This window comes from Natator depressus, chromosome 6, assembly GCF_965152275.1.
Source record: "Natator depressus isolate rNatDep1 chromosome 6, rNatDep2.hap1, whole genome shotgun sequence".
NCBI classification, from domain to species: Eukaryota; Metazoa; Chordata; order Testudines; family Cheloniidae; genus Natator; species Natator depressus.
The window spans coordinates 10,088,393-10,107,134 of NC_134239.1; the positions used below are offsets into that span (position 1 = coordinate 10,088,393).

Here is an 18,742-nt window from a genome sequence, read left to right on the forward strand (position 1 = left end):
GAGAAGTGTTAGTGAATCAGTTTCTGAGGCAGACAGAGAGGGGGAGCACAGGAGTAAGTCGTCCACATATTGGATCAGTGTGGATCCTGATGGGAAAACCAGATCAGCGAGATCCCTGGCTAGGGCTTGAGAAAAATAGGATGGACTCTCTGTATACCCCTGGGGAAGGGTAGTCCATGTATATTGCTGACCCTTGTAGGAGAAGGCAAAGAGATACTGGGATTCAGAGTGAACTGGGACAGAGAAGAAAGCGGAGCACAAATCTACAACAGTAAAGTGGGTTGCATTTGGAGGAATAGACGCTAGTATTGTAGCAGGGTTAGGAACCACTGGAAAAGAAGGTATGACAATATGGTTAACAGCTGGAAGGTCTTGAACAAATCGCCACGATTTGCCATCAGCCTTTTGAACTGGGAGGATAGGGGTGTTACAGGGGCTGGAACAAGGGACAATAATTCCTTGTTCTTTTAATGCAGATATAACTGGAGCAATCCCAGCCTCTGCCTCAGGATTCAAAGGATACTGAGACAGGCGAGGCAGCGGTTTGGAATTGTCTACAGTAATCCGAACTGGGTCAGTATTTAATCGGCCCACTTCAGATGGGTGAGATGGCCATAGGGAGGAAGGAACCTGAGAGATTAGGTGCTCTAGGGACGGAGTTAAGGGACAGCAAGGGACCGGAGTGGAGAGGGAAGTTTCAGACAGCAGGGAGGCTACAGAATCACATAAGGAAGACTGAGGGATTTGCAGATAGACACCATCTGGGGAGCAGTAAATAGAACAGCCAAGTTTGCATAGCAAGTCCCGTCCCAGAAGGTTTGCAGGGGTGGAATCAGAGAGGAGGAATGCATGCTCCTCAGAGAGGGGACCGACCTGAACAGACAAAGGTTTTGAGAGGGGAAAAGAGGTAGGGATCCCTGTAATGCCAACAGCAGACACAGATTTTCCAGATCGGGGAACCTCAGGCAAGTCAGTGGTGCGGATTGTAGAAAGAGAAGCTCCAGTATCAACAAGAAAAGGGAGAGAGAGATCATTTACAGTCAGGACACATTCTCCAGTAGGGGACAGAGGTAATAAGGGAGCTAAAACTTTGTGAGGTTCCCCAGCATCCCATCATTGTTGGGGTGAAAAATAGGGTTGGGGATCAGCTGGAGGAACCAGCGGGGGGTTCACTTGATTTCCCATACAATTATTAGGTCATCTTGGACACTCTTTTTTTCCAGTGTCCAGGCTGTTTACAGTAGTTACAAACCCCAGTTAATCCAGCCCCCGGCCCCCTTCCGCAACCTCGTCCCTGTCCCCGATGTGGTCTGCTTAGTCCTGAATAATGCTGTATCTGCAGAGCCATTAACTTTTGGGAGGACTGTTCCTCCTTTCCTTTTAAAGTGCGGTGGCAATGCTCTGCTACTGCCAGCAATTTGCCCATGGTTTCAGTCTCCCATCCCACACTTATTCATTTTAATATGCTGCCTGTGGCAGGGAGAAGACCATCAACAAATGCATGTGCCAAGGCCCCCTGCCCATTTACATCGGGCTCTTGTATTCCTGAATGTTGTAGGAAAATATCAGTTAGCCGGGACCTATAGTCGCCTGGCCTTTCTCCTTGCCCTTGCTTACAGCAACGTATTGCTGTCCAGTTTGTTTTAGGAGACCACACTTTGGGAATGGCTTGATGCAGGCGCTTCCAAAGAGCCATACACCGGTCTCTGTATGCTGAATCTGGGCCAGTACTTTTTATGGTTGAGTGGCGTGCCTCAGCTGGCCAGTCTGCGGCAGCCAACCATTTTTCATAATAACTGGCAGGAGCTAACAATTTACACAGTTGGAGGAGATCTGTCTCAGAGGGTTCATAGGTTTCACAGATTAACAGAAACTCCTCAGCAAATTTAACAGAGTTTTCCTGTGGTTTGGGAAAACTTTTAACTATAGATAAAAGTTCCGTACGAGTCCAGGGTTTATAATCCCATATGGACTCACTTTCTCCCATCTTAAGGACTCGTAAGGGTGCCACAACAGTTTGATCAGAGTCTCTCATTAACCTCCCATCAGGTTCTCTTTTCCAAGAAGAGATGTCAAGAGAATCTTTGCAGTCTGCTTTGGATTTCTTCTTCATAATATTTTGCAGAGCTGCGAGGCCAATGAGGGTATCTTCTTCACTTTCATTATCTGTAGTCACTGAAGATTTTTCCATTTCTGATTTCTTATTTGCGCAGGAGTATGGTGGGGGTCGGGTTTGATCCGGATCATTGCACAGGACTGGGCAAAGGGGAGCGCTCGGACTAGTGGTGGGAGAGACTGCATCCAATTGAACTGTTAGTTTTTTTGATAAAATTTTTAAGAGAGGTGAGTTTTGACTCAGTCCATCTACGATTTGCCTCTTCCCACCACTGCATGAAGCAGTCTACTTCTCCTCTCTCCAATTTGGTTTTTGGGAGGACGAGTTTGCTTTTTAAAGCATCCACTCGATCCTTGTCCCAAGAACCTAACAGTGGCCACTGTAATTTGGGGTTCTCTAGAGCTAATTTGGACCATTTTTCAAGAAACCTACAAGAGTCCGGACCCCACCTAAAATACATAAAATAAGCTGGAGTTCCCTTAGGGAACTGTTCTACCTTAGACTTCTGATTACCCATCCAGGAGGACTTCACACAGCACTCACACAAGAAGGAAATTCGGGCTCAGCAGAGCGGTACCCGGTGCAACACACAGAAAGGAGCCCACAGGCTACTGCCTCAACTGCCCTTGCTTTCACACCAGGGGTTATACCCAAGGCGTGGTGCGGCTGCAGCTGTGCAGATTCCACTTATTCAGACCGTGGGGACGGGGACCCCTTGGTCAGCCAGTCTCCGGACAGAGATGGCTCCCAGATTCACACACACACCACGGGGAAGACGGATAGACACAAAGACAAGACAGTCCTCAAACCGGTTAAAGCACAAAAATAATAATTACCTGAGACGTCTGATTCCAGAAGCTGGATCCAAAGACCCCTACCCGAACAGAGTGGGAACCAACAAGTTCAATGGCGTAGACTACGCTGCTGCTGTGTACCTTTCTGTCTTGTGGAGGATCGCTTGGACTAAGCGTCCAGGCGCCGGCTGCCACGATCGTCCTGCAAGACAGTCAGGGATCACACAGCCTCAGTGAAGCCGCTTGCCATCTCGGTGGAACCTCCAAATTGTCAAAGTTTGACTCAGACTCACAATTTATCAGACCACTCTGTTTTATTAGCAAAGCTGCTCTGCTAATACATTTAGAAGTGAGCCCCCCGAGTGGGGCTTGTGTCTCTTAATTTATACAGTTTTTTGGAGAACAAGTTACAGAGAAGTTACAGACAAAAGAAGAAAAAGATTTTAGTCACCACCCTTCGAGATCCCTGAGACCAGTCATGTATCTTCAATTACCTGCCACCCTTAACAATCTCCTTTAACAGCTTCCAGTTAACTTAATTAATTGCCCTTCACACCTTCCATTCTGATGCCTGCTTCTTAGACGTGCTGGCTCTATCTTAATTGCTTCTCCATTCAAAAGCTAACTGTCCCTACGTGTGCTCCCTCAGATACTTTGTAACATGTTTTGGCATGCCCTCTCATATGCAATGTATCCAGCATGTCCCCTTATACAACGTTATACTTATACAATGTTATACTTCCACACAAGATAGTGTTTGAAGTCACATGTCCATGCATGATTCTGCTTGGATGCAGTAGAAGCCATTACCTATATCTCAAATAGCACATTCACAGGAAAGTCCATTCAAGGTAGATGGGCATCTTCCATTGTGAGTTAAATGTTCTTTTGATGGGCCACTCAATTTGAATAGCCCTTCCAAGATGTGTAGGCAAATACCTTGTGGGCCTGACCCCAGGAGCAAACATTTGAAATCCAGGTATAGAGCCAATACTCATAACTTCTCTACATCCTTTCTATGCATTGGTGACCAAAATTGGACACACTACTCCATCTGAGGCCTAATTAGCGTTGAGTAGAGCGGTACTATCACCTCCCATGACTTGCATGCTATGCCTTTGCTACTGCAACCCCAAACTGCGTTTGCTTTTTTTGCAGTAGTTTCACCCTGCTGACTCGTGTTGAGGTTGTGATCCACCACAAATCCCAGATCCTTCTCAGCAGTGCTGCTGCCGAGTCACATGTGCTTTTTATCATATAATGTGCATTGCATTGGGAGATGATCACTACAATTTTAAGCTGGTTTTGTTTGATGCAAGTGCTGTCTACACTGGACCAGGAGCTGTATTATCCAAACCACTTTTAACCACTCTTTAAAAATGGCTTATCCCTGCCCTGGCCTTGTCCACAATAACAAGCCAAACCAGCTTAAATCCAAGGCAGCTTGAACCAGTTTAATACCATGGTTAAAGGCTGGCTCCCGCTCCCCTTGATGTCAGTGGGAAGGTGGATTGATTTCATGGGGAATTAGATCAGGCTTCAAACTTGGTTAAGTAACAAGATCCTCGACTCAGGGCACTTAGGTCCTGAAGAGGAGGGGGAATGATATTCTGTGGCACTCCGTTATGGTGTGCACTGCTTGTAAACAAGTGTGGGATTTCTCTCCCTCTGTTCCATTAAGGTACTGCTTGTTCCTTTGCCTTGGCAGCTGGATGTGTAACACACTGGTGCAGCAGTTGTGATTTTATCTCGGCTGCTACTCCTTTCTTGCCATTAATGGGGTTATCCCTTTAGCTCAGATGGTACGGGTCTTTGCTGCTCCCTGCTGATGATCATGTCTTGCCTGTGTGCGCGTGTATATATACGTGTGGGCAGCCACAGGTCGTTCCTTCGTAACCTGCTCCAGTTCTGTTGCTTCAATTCTTCAGCAAGCGATACTCCTGCCCTGTCATTTTATCTGCTCTATGCTTCCTACCCTGAAACACAGTGGCTAGCTCTGAAACTCACAGGATTTGTTTTTAAATGTCATTTTTAGTTTGTAGCTCTTGATGCCGTGAGCATCATCCTGAAGCAGCTGCAGCCCACAGAGAAGGAGCTTCTGCCATTCAACGCCTGCCTGAGCTGGCTGAAAAGGATCAAGTCCATTAAGCACATTCTGGAGCTGATCACATTGGACGACTACCAGATGAGACTTTACTGTAACAAAAGGAAATTATTGAAGAGCGTATTGTGAGTGTTACCCCCCTCCCACCAAAATCATGTCTATGTATTTTAAAGAATATAAACTTTGTTAAAACACATAATAGTCAAAAATTTTCTGTTAAACCTTTTTTTCCCAGACAAAAAGATGGGTTTGCCATTAAACATTTTTTTTGCAAGAAGTGTCAGATTTCCTCCAAATAGTCTGAATTTATACAGAAAAACTTGCAAACTAAAAATTTAAATTTTTTTTATTTTTTGCAATTTTTTTTACCAAAAACTTCAGTTACTGAAAAAATTGGGGGGGTTGTTTTTTCAGTGAAAAGTCATAATTTTCCACGGGGGAAAAACCTCCATGTTCCAATCAGCTCTGTCAGATGGTGGCTCAGTGTTTGCTGTGGCCTCACTAGTGGCCGGCCTGCACAGAAGATAAAAGCCAGCTGTGTTAGTCTATTCGTTCAAATGTAAACATCCAAGATCCCTTCACTAGTCCCCGATGTCCCCCTTCCTCGTCCTCTGTGATGCTATTTACACCTGCGCAGCTGGATGTAAAAGTCTGCTACATCAGACTTCCCCCTCACACCAGTGGGAATGTTTTACACATATGTAAATAATGGGGCAGGGCACCAGTCTATGGAGGATCAGAGCCATTAATGGAACAGGCTTATCTTGTGATTCAAGGTTCAATATTTTATGTCACCTGCACACAGCTGGCTACTTGTGTTGCTGGTGCAAATCCTGCCTTTGGAAATGTGTATTTTAATATTGTAGAATTGGGTGTGTGCGCTGGAGAGTGGTTTCACGAGCTGGGACAAGAATCTGGAACAGGAACTGAGAAAGAGATGCTCAGGGGAATAGACAACCTATCTGAGGACAGGAGACTAAAGGCTTGTCTTCACTGCCATGCTAAATCGGTTCTGTTGCCATCGATGCAACGGCATCGATTTAGCAGGTCTGGTGAAGACATGCTAAATTGATGGGAGAGCACTCTCCCGTCAACGTCTGTAATCCCCCTCAATGAGAGGCAGAAGCTATGTCACCAGGAGAACATCTCCCAGCAACATAGCATAGTGTGGACACCGCTGTAAGTTGACCTAAGGTACGTCAACTTACATTACTTATGTAACTTAACTAGTGTAACTTAGATCAACTTACAGCGTCAATGTAGACCAGGCCCAAAAGAGCTTGGCCTCTTGAGCCTAACTAAACAAAGGCTGGGAGTGGATCGGGATTGCTCACTATAAATACACTGGGAGTGGGAGGGGTGACAGTAAACACCAGGGAGGGAGAAGAGCTATTGAAGCTAAAGGACAGTGTGGGAACAAGAACAAATGGGGACAGACTGGCCCTGGCTGAAATTAGGCTGGAAATGAGAAGAAGGTTTCCAGTCATCAGAGAAAGGGAGGTTTTGAAAGAGCCCCCAATAGAGGCAGTGGTGGGGAGCAAACACCCTAACTGGTTTGAAGATGAAGCTTGATATATTTATGAAAAGGATTATCTGACAGGGTTGCCAGTGATAGCAGGGACTGGACTCCACAGCCCAAGTTGTCCCTTCCAGTCCTGCATTCCTATTAAAACCCCAGATATTACTCGTGTCATGGCCCTTTCTCCAGAGCTTGTTCTAGCCACAAAGATAGAGCAAATCCACTCAGAAACCCTGGGCCATAATCCCACCGAGGCTTTCCAAGCTTTACGCAGACAGCAGAGGAAAGGACAAAGGTTTTTTCCCTTTGATTTCCCCATTGTATCCACTTCCCCTTCCTTTTGTAAACCGCTCTGAGCAGCGGGTAAAGGGTGTCCCTGACTGCAAGCCATCACACCCAGCCTGAGGGAATTGTGAGCCGAAGGGCCTGTTTACATGTTCAGTTCCTATCTCCAGGTGGCTGGTTTTGTCCAAAGATGTGGGGAAGAATTATTTTTCTCAGCAGACAAGGCGCAGCTACTCTCAGTGAGGCAATTCTGTCTCTTTTTCAGACACCAGTGGAATTGCACCAACATCGTCTACCTGCTCATCGATCACCTGCTACACGATGAAACCAATATGGACGAGAAGCTGCTAAAGCTCGTTGTGAAGCAGTTTGTCTTCCTCTGGAATGTAGGTGTATAAAATAGCGCCACGCTGCCCCTTTGAAACAGCACGGAACAAGAGGCTACAGCCCCTAGGACCCAGCTGAGATCGGGAGGACTGCTAGAAGAACTTTTTCATCCAAAACTTTTTTTGGAGAAAAATGCAGAGTTGGCAATACCAAAATGCTTCATGTCAGTTTTTCCAAATTATTTCAGGGAAAAAATCAAAATATTTCAATTTTTTTGTTTCAATTTCAAAATTTCCTTTAATTTTACTTTTTAATACAATTAAAATGGTCAAAATCAAAACAAAATATTTCGGCTTTCTCCAAAATGTTTTGTTCCTTACTAAACAAATTTGACACAAAGCTCATTTTTCCCCAATTTTTTCGGAATTGCCAGCAAACTGAAAAATCCATTATTCACCTAGCTCTGAATAATCCATTATTCACGCATCAGTTGAGGATTCACCCAACCCTGTCCTTCACCCACATGGGACGTGGTGTCCCCACAAGGGATCAGGAGGTAGCCTGCAGGTGGACCAAGCTGCATTGACCCTGGACAGTTCCCCCACTTACCGTCCCCATCTCCTGTGCACACTACACTAAGGCCGTCTGCAGTCCTCACCCCAGAATTAGAGCCTTGCACAGGACAGAAAGTCTGTTTGGCACAGGATTTGAAAATCTGGCTTCATTCCAAATTGAAACAAAAGCTGAAAAATTCAAAATTTCCACGTTTTGATTATGATTTTCAATAGTTTTGGTATTAGATGACACAAAATAGCATCTTGGTGTTACAGTGTAAAATATAATTTCCAGGTTTCAGGGTTTTGGTTTTCTGACAAAAAAACGAGTTTTTTTCAGGAACACAGACAACACCCATTAAAGTTTCTGTTCAGTAAATAAGCCAATTTTCTGTTGACAACATGTTTTGACCAGCCATCCTCAGCTGGTGTTCCCAGTGATGGAGATGTTTGTGTAATATTGGGCACCCAAGTTTGCAAAGTTTGGCCCCAGATCTCTCTGAAAACCTTTGCAACCTTAATTCAGCCCCGATGCTTCTGCATTATGATATAATCTTTAATTACATGATCATGTGCTATGGGTTCTGTCAGACTCCAGCCTCATTCAGTGCACAGAATGAACAGTGAATGAGGGAGAGTATTTAAGTCTCTGGGCTGGGACTCAGGAGACCTGGGATCTAGTCTGGGCTCTGCCCTAGACTTCCTATGTGATCTTATACAAGACTAAAGGGGTAGAGTTAAGGTTGAATGGGCAACCTTGATTCTGGCATATCCTAACTTTTGAGAGCTTGCTTTTGCTAATGTAACTTTTTAAATACTTCTTGTATCACTTAGAATGTAATGACATTCATTATGCTTTATTTTCTGTAGTTACTGTACGATATTGAAGATGGTAACCCAGCAAAGATTTTTGAAGTTGTGACAAAAGTGCTGAAGAGATGCTGCAACAATGCTGCTACCACCTACCTTGTGTAAGTCAAGCAAACAAGCAAAAAGACCATTGTGGGTAAATTTTCAATAAGGGCATCTTTCGCAGGCAATATGTCTATTAATTACACTTGCAAGTTAACAAAAATATTGTCAGGGATTCTCAACCTTTTTCTTTCAGAGGTCCCCCCACAACATGCTATAAAGTTCCATGGCCCACCTGGGCCACAACAACTTGTTTTCTGCATATAAAAGCCAGGGCCGACATTAGGGGGTAGCAAGCAGGGCGATTGCCTGGGTCTCCATGCCACAGGGCTCCCCGTGAAGCCAAGCTGCTCAGGCTTTGGCTTCAGCCCTGGGTGGCAGAGTTAGGGTCCCAGCCCAATGTGGTGGGGCTTCGGCTTTCTGTCCTGAGCCCCAGCGAGTCTAACACTGTCCCTACTTGGAGGACCCCCTGAAACCTGCTTGCAGCCTCCCATGTACCATGGGATACCTGACTCAGCATTCAGTGCTATACCCACACATACACAAAGCATTTTGCATTATGTACCATGGATGTGAACAACTCCCCCTCCTGTCAGTGCCCCCTTGTGGCTGGGCACCTTCACACCAAGCTTATTTCCCCATTTCTCGTCTCAGGCCCCTTACAACTCCCCAACAGCTCTCTTGCCTCAAAAATATTCCTCCTTGGGGCCAATTTATTATAAAAACCTAGTGCAAAGAATCCAGAACAAGAGTCCCACAGTACATATAGACCTTAAATACCACTCTCTGGCGCCTTCCACCACACTGGGGCTCTTTGTTGGTTGTCTCCTGTTCTTCTACCAGGAAAACCACCCCAGCCCTTCCAGCTGGAGTGCAACTCTTCTCTTTCCAGTGTCAATGCCCACCCACACTCCCGCAGACTCTCTGCTGGGAGATCATCTTCACCAAGGGAGCATCCATCACTCCTCCTGTTACACTAACTTTTCCAGCTCTCCTAGGTGGTGATGTCAGTGGGTAAGCTCCTCCACTGCTTCCCTTGCCTTCAAACGTTTCCGGGCCCTGGCTCTTTGGCTTGGGGAGGTCAGCCAGTGAACCCTTCTGCTGCTCCTCTGCCTTCGGCCTTTCCCCAGGAACCTCCTGCAGCTTCCTTCAGGGATGTCCTCCCTCTCTGATTCTCCCTGATCCTTTGTAGCCCCAGATACTGCTCTGCATTTTAATTGGCCAAACTGGAAGCACCTGTTCTGGTGGAGCGGAGCAGGACCTGCTTCATTTAAAGGAGCCAGCCACTCTGTGACAGTCGGACTTATGTATATTGCCATGGAGCTTGGGCCCAGCTATGCAAGTCTTTATTCATTATTATTTATTTTATGGACTCTGTAAGGCACAAGGCAGCAGAGAATCAGACCCCCGTGAATTGCATCTTGCTTTTGTGGTGTCTTTCAGGAAGGGTGTGAACAAATGCAAAAGTTGCCAGAACGAGATCACTGACCCGGCTGAGCTGCCCTGTGGTCACATTTTCTGCACTCAGTGCATCCGGGAGTGGAACATCAGGCAGTGCAAGATCTGCAAGGAGAGCGTCCCCGAGGATTACATGCCCACCGCCTCCCAGGTCACCAGGTATTGTGCAGTTGCCTGACTCTGTGATTTGGGACACTTGTTTAGCAACTGTTAATCTGAGTTACTGACAGTTGTCCAGAATGATTGCTGCTTCTTCGGGTGATTGCTCATGTGTATTCCACAACAGGTGTGCGTGCTCGCCAAGTGCACCGGTGCCGGAAGTTTTTCCCCTAGCAGTACCCGTAGGGGAGCGCCCCTAGTGACCCCTGGAATGGTGCCTCTGTGGCGCAGTATAAGGGGCACTGCGCGCTCCGCACACCCTCAGTTCCTTCTTGCCACCAGTGAGGGTGCATTGGGCTGCTCTGCTCCAGTGTGGCTGCAGCTTTCCTCTTGAAGTCTTGTTCGTTCATAGTTAGTATTACCTGTAGTTAAAGTAGTTTAAATTAGTGTTAGTTTAGTTTAGTGCGCCCGGGTCAGGGCATGCCTCGTGCCCCGGGCTTTAAGTCATGTGACACTTGCAGGCGGCCAATGCCAGTGAGTGACCCTCGTGCGGACTGTTTATGCTGTCTGGGGGAAACCCATCGCAGCTATCGCTGCAAGATTTGCAGATCTTTCAAGCCTTGGACCAAAAAAGAAAGGGACATTCAGCTCCGAGCCATTCTGATGGAGTTGGCGTTGACCCTGACTCCGGTGCGCCGCTCCGAGTCAGCACCAGGTACCACGGTGTCAGTGCGCAGTGACCCTTAGGTGCCTTCCACCAGTCTGCACTGCTCCCCGTCCATGGGGCGCACCAAGAAGGTTAAGAAGAGGTCTTCTCCGCCGAGGCACCGGAGCAAGACCAGGGGAGAGACTAGACCCACGTTGGGCAGTTCTCGGTCCCCGTCGGCCTCCAGGCCTCCGACTCAGGTTGAGCAGAGTAGCCCGGCCTATTCAGCGCAGGCTTCCCCGGATGTCCGTGTGCCCTCCACGCCGGAGGCCCTGCAAGCAGCCCAGGACATTATGTCTCTGCCAGTCCCGGGGCACCGCCAACGTTGGCTCCCCGGTCCAGAGGCAAGCCACCGCTGGGATCGCCGCAGTCGCCTCCTGGTCGGTACCATTTGCGGTCGAGGGAATGTTCCTGACGCCGTTCACCGCTCAGCGACTGTCCCGTGTGTAGTCCATGCCGGTCACCATCGACCCCCACCAAGTTGTCTGGCTGGGTTCCGACTGACAGGGTTCCAGGCAGCGCTGCGCCTCGAGGGACCGTAGACCTCACGAGGGGAGCGGGCCCTGTCGAGACTGAGACAGATGGCATCGGAGGTCCTCGTCTCAGAGAGGCTACCGTAGCCCGTCGCGATACGGGCATCGACACCGTTCCTGCTCATCGTCTCGCCCCAGGACCCCTCTGCAGCACCGCTCCCGCAGTCCCGGGCATCGATCGCCGGCACCTCGCCGGCACGAATCCGCCCGCTGGAGCCGATCACAGAGCAGCTGCTACTGACAGTACCATTCCTCCATGTCGGATCATGGTCTCGTGGTTGGCACCATTCCCGAGGCCACCGCTCCTCCCGGTCCAGGGATAGAGGCAGGTCGTACGCCAGCCCGGCCTCCCTTCGTAGTCATCAGTCGATGGGACAGGCTAGTTAGGCTGAACAGCCGTTCCGCCGGTGCCATAGCAGGTGCAGTGGCACCGGGCTCCTTGGCCGGCACCGGGGTACCAATGGGCCCTGTGGCCCCCGATGCAGCCCCCAGTGGGGGCTTGCTCAGTGGCCGAAGCCTTGGAAAGACAGTCGACCTCCCTTTCCCAGCCTCCCAGAAAGGAGTCAGTGGGGCATGCATCTTCAGTTCCGTGCCCGGAGGGCGACCAAGTGGTGGGACCTCCGGTACCGGTGGGTACACAGAGTACCGCACCCGCATCCTCATCCTCCCCTGATGAGGCGATTACGGCCCCTCCTCCATCTGTTCTGCAGGAGGACTCTAAAGCCCACCAAGAGCTATTGAAAAGGGTGGCATCAAGTCTCAACCTTCAGGCCAAGGAGGTGGAGGAGCCCTCGGACTCCCTCTTCAACGTCCTATTGGCCTTGGTACCGGGCAGGGTGGCCCTCCCACTCCATGAAGGGATGGCAAAAATTTCAAATGCCTTGTGGCAAGCCCCGGCTTCCTTGCCCCCCATGTCTAAGAGGGCAGAATGGAAGTACTTTGTGCCCGCCAAGGGGCACTGTAGGGAGCCAGGGTGGCTCCCCTCCGAACCAGAGGGTAAAGAGCCACCCTCTGAGCTTGAGTGGGCGGGGCCAGGCCAAGCTTCCGCCAATCCCCGGAAGGGGAGGGGTGGGACAGGAAGTACAAAGGGCGGGGCCCTCTGCCCAGTGACGAGAGCACCAGGGAGGGAGACAGACACAGGTGGCCGGCTGCTCCCTCGCAAGCCTGCTGCTGACCCAGGCGAACCCCTGGGCAAGGAGGAGCCTGACCGGGGGGAAGGCCTGTGGCAACCAGGGCTGCCGGCCGCTGAGTACCCGGAGGACCTGGAGGGGCCTGACTGCAGCCCGGGCCAGCGTGAGTCTGATACCGAGGGGGAGCGGGAGTGGCCCGCAGCGGAATACCCGGAGGAGATGGAGGGACCGGAGCGACCCGCCTGAGAGAGACCGGGTAGGAAGTAGCCCAGGGGCCCAACTACACCGTGGGGTGGGTGTGTTTGGTCAGCGGGTGCGGATTGCCCGCTGACCCAGCGGCGGGACCTTCGCCTCCCGCCACTGTCAGGGCCCTGGGCTGGAACGCAGTGGAGTTGGGTGGGCCTGCGTTCCCCTTCCCCGGCGCTCCCCTGCCTGAGGGGCGCGCTCCTGACTCTTGCCGGCGCTCCCCTGCCTGAGGGGCGCGCTCCTGACTCTTGCCGGCGCTCCCCTGCCCGAGGGGCGCGCTACTGACTCCGGCCGGTGCACCCCAACGCTAATTCCCCAACGCACGGGAGGTGGAGCCGAGGCCTGCCACGGAGACCCTTGCTCTCCATCGCCCCTAGGGGCTCGGAGGACCGACCGACGCCTGTGAAAGGCATGAATACCTGTACACCCACCTTGCCCCCAACTCCCTGGTGGTTGAGTTTGTCAACCACAGGGAGAGGCAGGGCCAACCAGCCCCTACTCCGAAAAATAAAGACTGAAGGAAGCTGGACTTATTTGGAAGGAAGGTTTATTCATCCTCGAGTTTCCAGTTAAGTGTGGCGAACCATCAGGCTCTCCTGGGTCTGTATGAGTTCAATTTGTGGGGTTCTCTACCCAAATTCAAGGACTCCCTCCAGGAGTGTGACAAGAAGGAGTTCAAAGCTCTGGTGGAGGAGGATACAGCGGCTGCCAGGGCAACCCTGCAAGCAGCGTCGGACGCTGCGGATACGGCTGCAAGGTCTGTGGCCTCCGCGGTGTCCATGAGAAGGGTGTCGTGGCTCCTGCTGTCTGGGCTGTCCAGTGAGGCACAGACCTCCTTGTAGGACCTCCTTTTCGATGGCAAGGCCCTGTTTGCAGAACAGAAGTCTACTCTCGGTACACACACCAAGTCCTCTTAACTTTAGCAGCAGTTGTGGAGCTATGTGCATGTTTCAGCACAGACAGATTTGTAGATTCATAGATTTTTAAGGCCAGAAGGGACCATTAGATCATAAGGCCAGAGAATCTCACCCAGTGATGTCTACCTCATGCACATAACTTTGGCTTGAGCTATAGCAGATCTTTCAGAAATACATTCAGTCTTGATTTAAAGATTTTATATGATGGCAAAACCTCTTTTTCCCTTGGTAATTTGTTCCAATGGTTACTCACCCTCATGGTTAATTTTTTTTGTCTTTTTTCCACTCTCAATATATTTAGATTCATCTTCCAGCCATTATAATTTTGTCTGCTACATTGTATATTAAAACAGTGACATTTTAAAAAATAATCTTTTTCTCACCCTAGGGAGGCAGTTGCAAATCACAACAAATTCAGGAGGAAGTGCAACTCCTTCTTTGTGGAGTTTGTCAGTAGTTACTGTTTTGGGGACAAAATCCCACCATCTGCAGAGATCATCGAACAACTGATTAAGTTCGTGGCTTGCAAACCTTCTAACCCAGAACATCAAGATGTTAGAAAGGGTGAGTGATGTGTGTAACACGGGAACGGCTCGATCCCGCCAATCTCAGTTGTTCAGATATCCTGAGTCAGGCCCCAAAACTCATGAGTGACTTTAAAATCATGAGACTGAAAAAAACAAACACTAAATATGTGGTTCTTTCTATGTGCCTTCTGGTGTTGGAGAATTTAGGGCAATTCACACCAGCTGGGGATCTAGCCCCATTAACTCCAGTGGAGCTTCGGACGATTGACACCAGCTGGGGATCTGGCCCATTGGCTCCAATGTAGATAGGGTCAATTCATACCAGCTGGGGATTTGACCCGTTGGCTCCAATGGAGCTTTGGCCGATTGACGCTAGCTGGGGACTCACTGACTCCAGTGTAGCTATGGCTGATTCACACCAGATGGGGATCTGGTCTCATGCTCAAAAAGAAAAAAGTAATCCATTCTACTCTTTGGTTTCAGTGTACAAACCAACGAGTGACTTGTCGCCCTTTGAAGAATGCATGGACCCGAGTCCTACTGTCAAGTCCTCCCTTTTGAAAATGCTGCTTCGGTGCAGGTTGGTTCTAGTTCTTCCAGTGGCTATATTAACTGTGTTTCACTCACAGATCCACGTTGGGTATATTCAGGTTTATAACTTATGTCCATTTCCTCCTAGACTAGACGATGTGAAGGAACACCTGGAAGGGTATCTCTCCAGGATGGAGGAAGTATTATCATTAAATCAAAGCAGTCGCAATGATTTCTATTTCATGGTAGTGTGCTGCTTTGAGGTGAGTCCCATGAAGAGTCTGTGGAGAAATGTAGACATTTTATTACATCCATAATAACTATGTTAAAAGAATAGTTAAGGTTGCAAAGTCAAGTACTCCAATGTTAGGAAATGCTAAAATTAAGGTTACCTGTGCAGTCTTCACTTTTGCTCTAGCATATGCTTTACAATACAGTCTGCAATTACATAACCAGATACTATTTTTTCCACAGAATCCCTGCCTCAATCAGTATATGAAGTTACTCAATATTTATTTATGTATTTGTATTTTTGTAGCACCTAGGAGTACTAGTCATGGGCCATATCCCGCATTGTACCAGATGTTGTACAAACTTGTGTGCCCCCGCCTTATTCTCTGCACACCACCCAGACCCTGCGCCAAATTCAGAAGTATTAATTCTACGGTGCTCTTGCTAGAGTATCAGAGTGCCTCACAAACGTTAATGAATTCATCTTCACAATGCCCCTGTTAGAATAGGTGATATTATTATGCCCATTTTACAGCTGTTGCACTGAGACACAGAGAGATTACTGCCAAATTGTCAGAAGTGTCCACTAATTTTGGGTGCCCGATTTGAGATCCCCAGGGCCTGACAAGCAGAGTACTTAGCATTTTTATAGCATTTTATGTGTTCATAGCACAGCTTCCGTTGACCTCAGTTGCAGCTGTGAATACTCAGCACTTCTACAAGTCAGACCCAGGTATCTCACGTTGGCACCCAGAAAAGGAGAAACATACAATTAATGGCCAGTTCTCCCATTTTCAGAAATAACTTTGGTACTTAGGAGCCTAAATCTCACTGACTTTATGAGACTTAGGGGAAAATTTCAGCGATGCCTAAGTCACTTAGGAGTCTAAGTCTCATAGATGTTCAGTGACTTTTGGCTCCTAAATCACTTTGGCACTTTGGAAAATTTTACCCGTAGGCTCGCAGAGAGGGACAGAAGATGTGGGGGGATAGAAACCAAGGTGGGGAGAAGTGGACGGGGGGAGAGACAGGAGCTCTTACCCCCAGGCTGTTATTTTTAATCAGTGGCATTGTTTCAAAATGACCAGAACAATTTTATTTTTTGTAGCCTTTAAAGTTAATGTCTGCGGTGTGGTGCGGGGAGAAGGGAAAAGTTGAGTCACTTAAAAAAAACCTGCCCAACCAACTGCATCCCCTTTACCACAGGGGTACTGTCTGTTCACTACTGTACATTTTTAAAAATTCTCTCTCTTGAACAGGATTTTATGTATTCCTCCTTTCAAGAAGACGCCAGCCAGAATTCGGAGCACTTGTTCTCCACTGCAGATCTGTCTGCTCCCAGCTCTGCCACTGTCACCAGCATTGAAAACCTGCAGTTCATTGCTAAGCTCCGACTCGCCATCGGTAACGTTGCAGCTGCGCTTGGCAGAGAGCTGCCAAGTGGTAAGTGGAGTTTCTAACCGTTTTCCAGTCGTGCTGGACATCAGGGAAGATTGGTTAGAGAACCATTCAGCTCCGTGGATGTTGTTTGCTTTAAGGGTTGTGTTTGTCCAGAGTAATTTCCAGAGCTGATCAAAACATTTTCAGCTGAACAGTTTTCCATTGGAAAACGCTGTCCCATCCGAACTGAAATGTGTTGTGGGAACGCGTCGATTTTGATGAAATTTTTAACAGAAAAGTTTTGAAACATTTTGCAATTGAAATGAAGCGTTTTATTTGATTTTTATCTTTTTCATTCAGTTTCATTTTGATTTTTACCTTTTGTTTTAACTTTATCATTTCAGTTCAATTTTCTCATTTTGACTTTCATATATTATGTATGACGTGATCAAACTGAAATGTTTTGACATTATCAAACATTTCATTTCAATAAGGTTGTTTCTATGTGAAACCCTTCTGCCTGTTGGAATTGGCAGCAACAAGGGCCGGGTTCAGTATCTAGGGGTTCCTTTTTGACGGTACAACACAAAACCGGCTTGAGCCCCGACCCAGTGACCTGGGACAGTTACACACCACCCCCGGGGCGCCTCTAAGAGGCAGTACTTCCCCTCTTGCAAGCACTTAGTCTGTGTATGGAAAAGAAAACTTTTAATAAAAGGGGAAAGGAACCCAGCATTAATTGGGGAAAACACGACAAACATGATTCAAAAACAGATGGCCATGAACAAAACACCCACACCAGAGTACACAGGGGAGTGTCCTTTTCCTCAGTCTCTCACCTGGTGGTATGAAAGTCTGACAAACAAATGTCCCTTTAACACACCACTCCCCTGTCCCTCCACCGCACCCCACTCACAGTTGTTGTCCTTGGTCAGTGAAGACCCAGAGTTCAGAGGTGCATCTCTATGAGTTCACCTCCCATCCAGGGGGTGAAAGACACCCAGCAATGCTTCAGCTGTCACTCCACTGTTGGCCACTCGCTCCACCACTGCTCGCTGAGCCATCAGCCACTTTATTGGCCACTCGTTCTGCGGCCACTCACTCCACCAGCTCACTCTGCTGTTGCTTGCTCTGGCAGCCGCTCACTCCTATGTCAGCTGCTCTGCCATCGCTCACTTCACCACTGCCCTCTAGTGCAACCTCTGGAATGTCTTGAGGTCCCACCACTTAACACAGCTCTCAGTGATTTCAGCTGTTACAGGGGGAGCCTCATTGCTAGGGCAGGCTGGGCAGTCACTTTTACCAGAGACGCTGTCCCATAGCAGCTCTAATGCTTGGACCTGGTTATCAGTGATTTCAGCTCTAGTGATCCAAAACAAAAGACTCTCAACTGAATCTTAATCAGCTCTGTCATTAAACAGTGGAGAGGGGGAGGATAAATGTGTCGAGAACTCTTAGGCAGAGCTCACACCACCATGTACAGACACCTGTCCCCACCCTCTCACCTCTCCACTGGGCTTCCGCTCTCCTACCCCCTTCTTAGCAAGTGGAGTTCAGCTGAGGTTGAACCTCTCAGTCAGGGTATGCCAAGCACAGATCTGCTGCCCTCTATTCACACAACAAGGGTAATAAAACTGTATTACTCCTGCACCCAATACCAAAATGCAATCCAACACCAGCCAAAAGTGATCATTTGGGCAAAGCTGCTCCATCATGCTGCGCACCTAGGCAGAGAGGGCATGTCTATGCAAACTAGGTCGGCTCCTGATGTCTTCTCCCCCAGCTCATCACTAGATATCAGGGGAGAGCTCAGTCAGACTCTGCTTACAGATCTTTCTGAATCGGAATATTTCATACATGAAATATTTAGAAAATTTAGAAATGTCAGAATTTCCCACAGAACAGAAATTCCATTTTCCAGCCAGCTCTGATCATTACTGGAAAATACAACCTTAAATGACAAGATGTACAAAAGTGTGTGGTACCTACAGAAACAAATGTCCCACTTCTATATGGCCAGCACATTTACCCAGCTGACTTTAGTGAAATGATCTTTCCCCTCAATTTCACTTGGTATGAGGTCACCAAATTAAAAGAGACAGGGTAAAATCTTCTTTAAATGAGTTTTTAAAGTATTTAAGTCAAGAATTTAAGTCTGTTTCTCAAAGCTCCACTCTAGCTCAACCAGGAATTATTGGGCCAGATGCAGGAATCACCAGGCGAGATTCTCTGGCTTGGGTTATTCATAGATTCCCAAATCAGAAGGGATTATTGTGATCATCTAGTGCAGCATAAGCCACAGAACTTCCCCCAAATAATTCCTAGAGCAGCACTTTTTATAAAAACATCCAATCTTGATTTACAAGATTATGC

General features: G+C 48.2%; 1 protein-coding gene across 1 annotated transcript in view; it reads left to right on the forward strand.

Moving 5' to 3' along the window:
• LOC141989671 (E3 ubiquitin-protein ligase rnf213-alpha-like) overlaps positions 1 to 18,742 on the forward strand; it is a 174,349-nt gene that overhangs the window by 121,321 nt on the left and 34,286 nt on the right. The window contains 8 exon segments of the mRNA XM_074956604.1: positions 4,946 to 5,139; positions 7,084 to 7,204; positions 8,570 to 8,670; positions 10,055 to 10,228; positions 14,089 to 14,264; positions 14,711 to 14,807; positions 14,907 to 15,021; positions 16,249 to 16,432. Coding sequence (XP_074812705.1) covers positions 4,946 to 5,139; positions 7,084 to 7,204; positions 8,570 to 8,670; positions 10,055 to 10,228; positions 14,089 to 14,264; positions 14,711 to 14,807; positions 14,907 to 15,021; positions 16,249 to 16,432 — 1,162 coding nt within the window.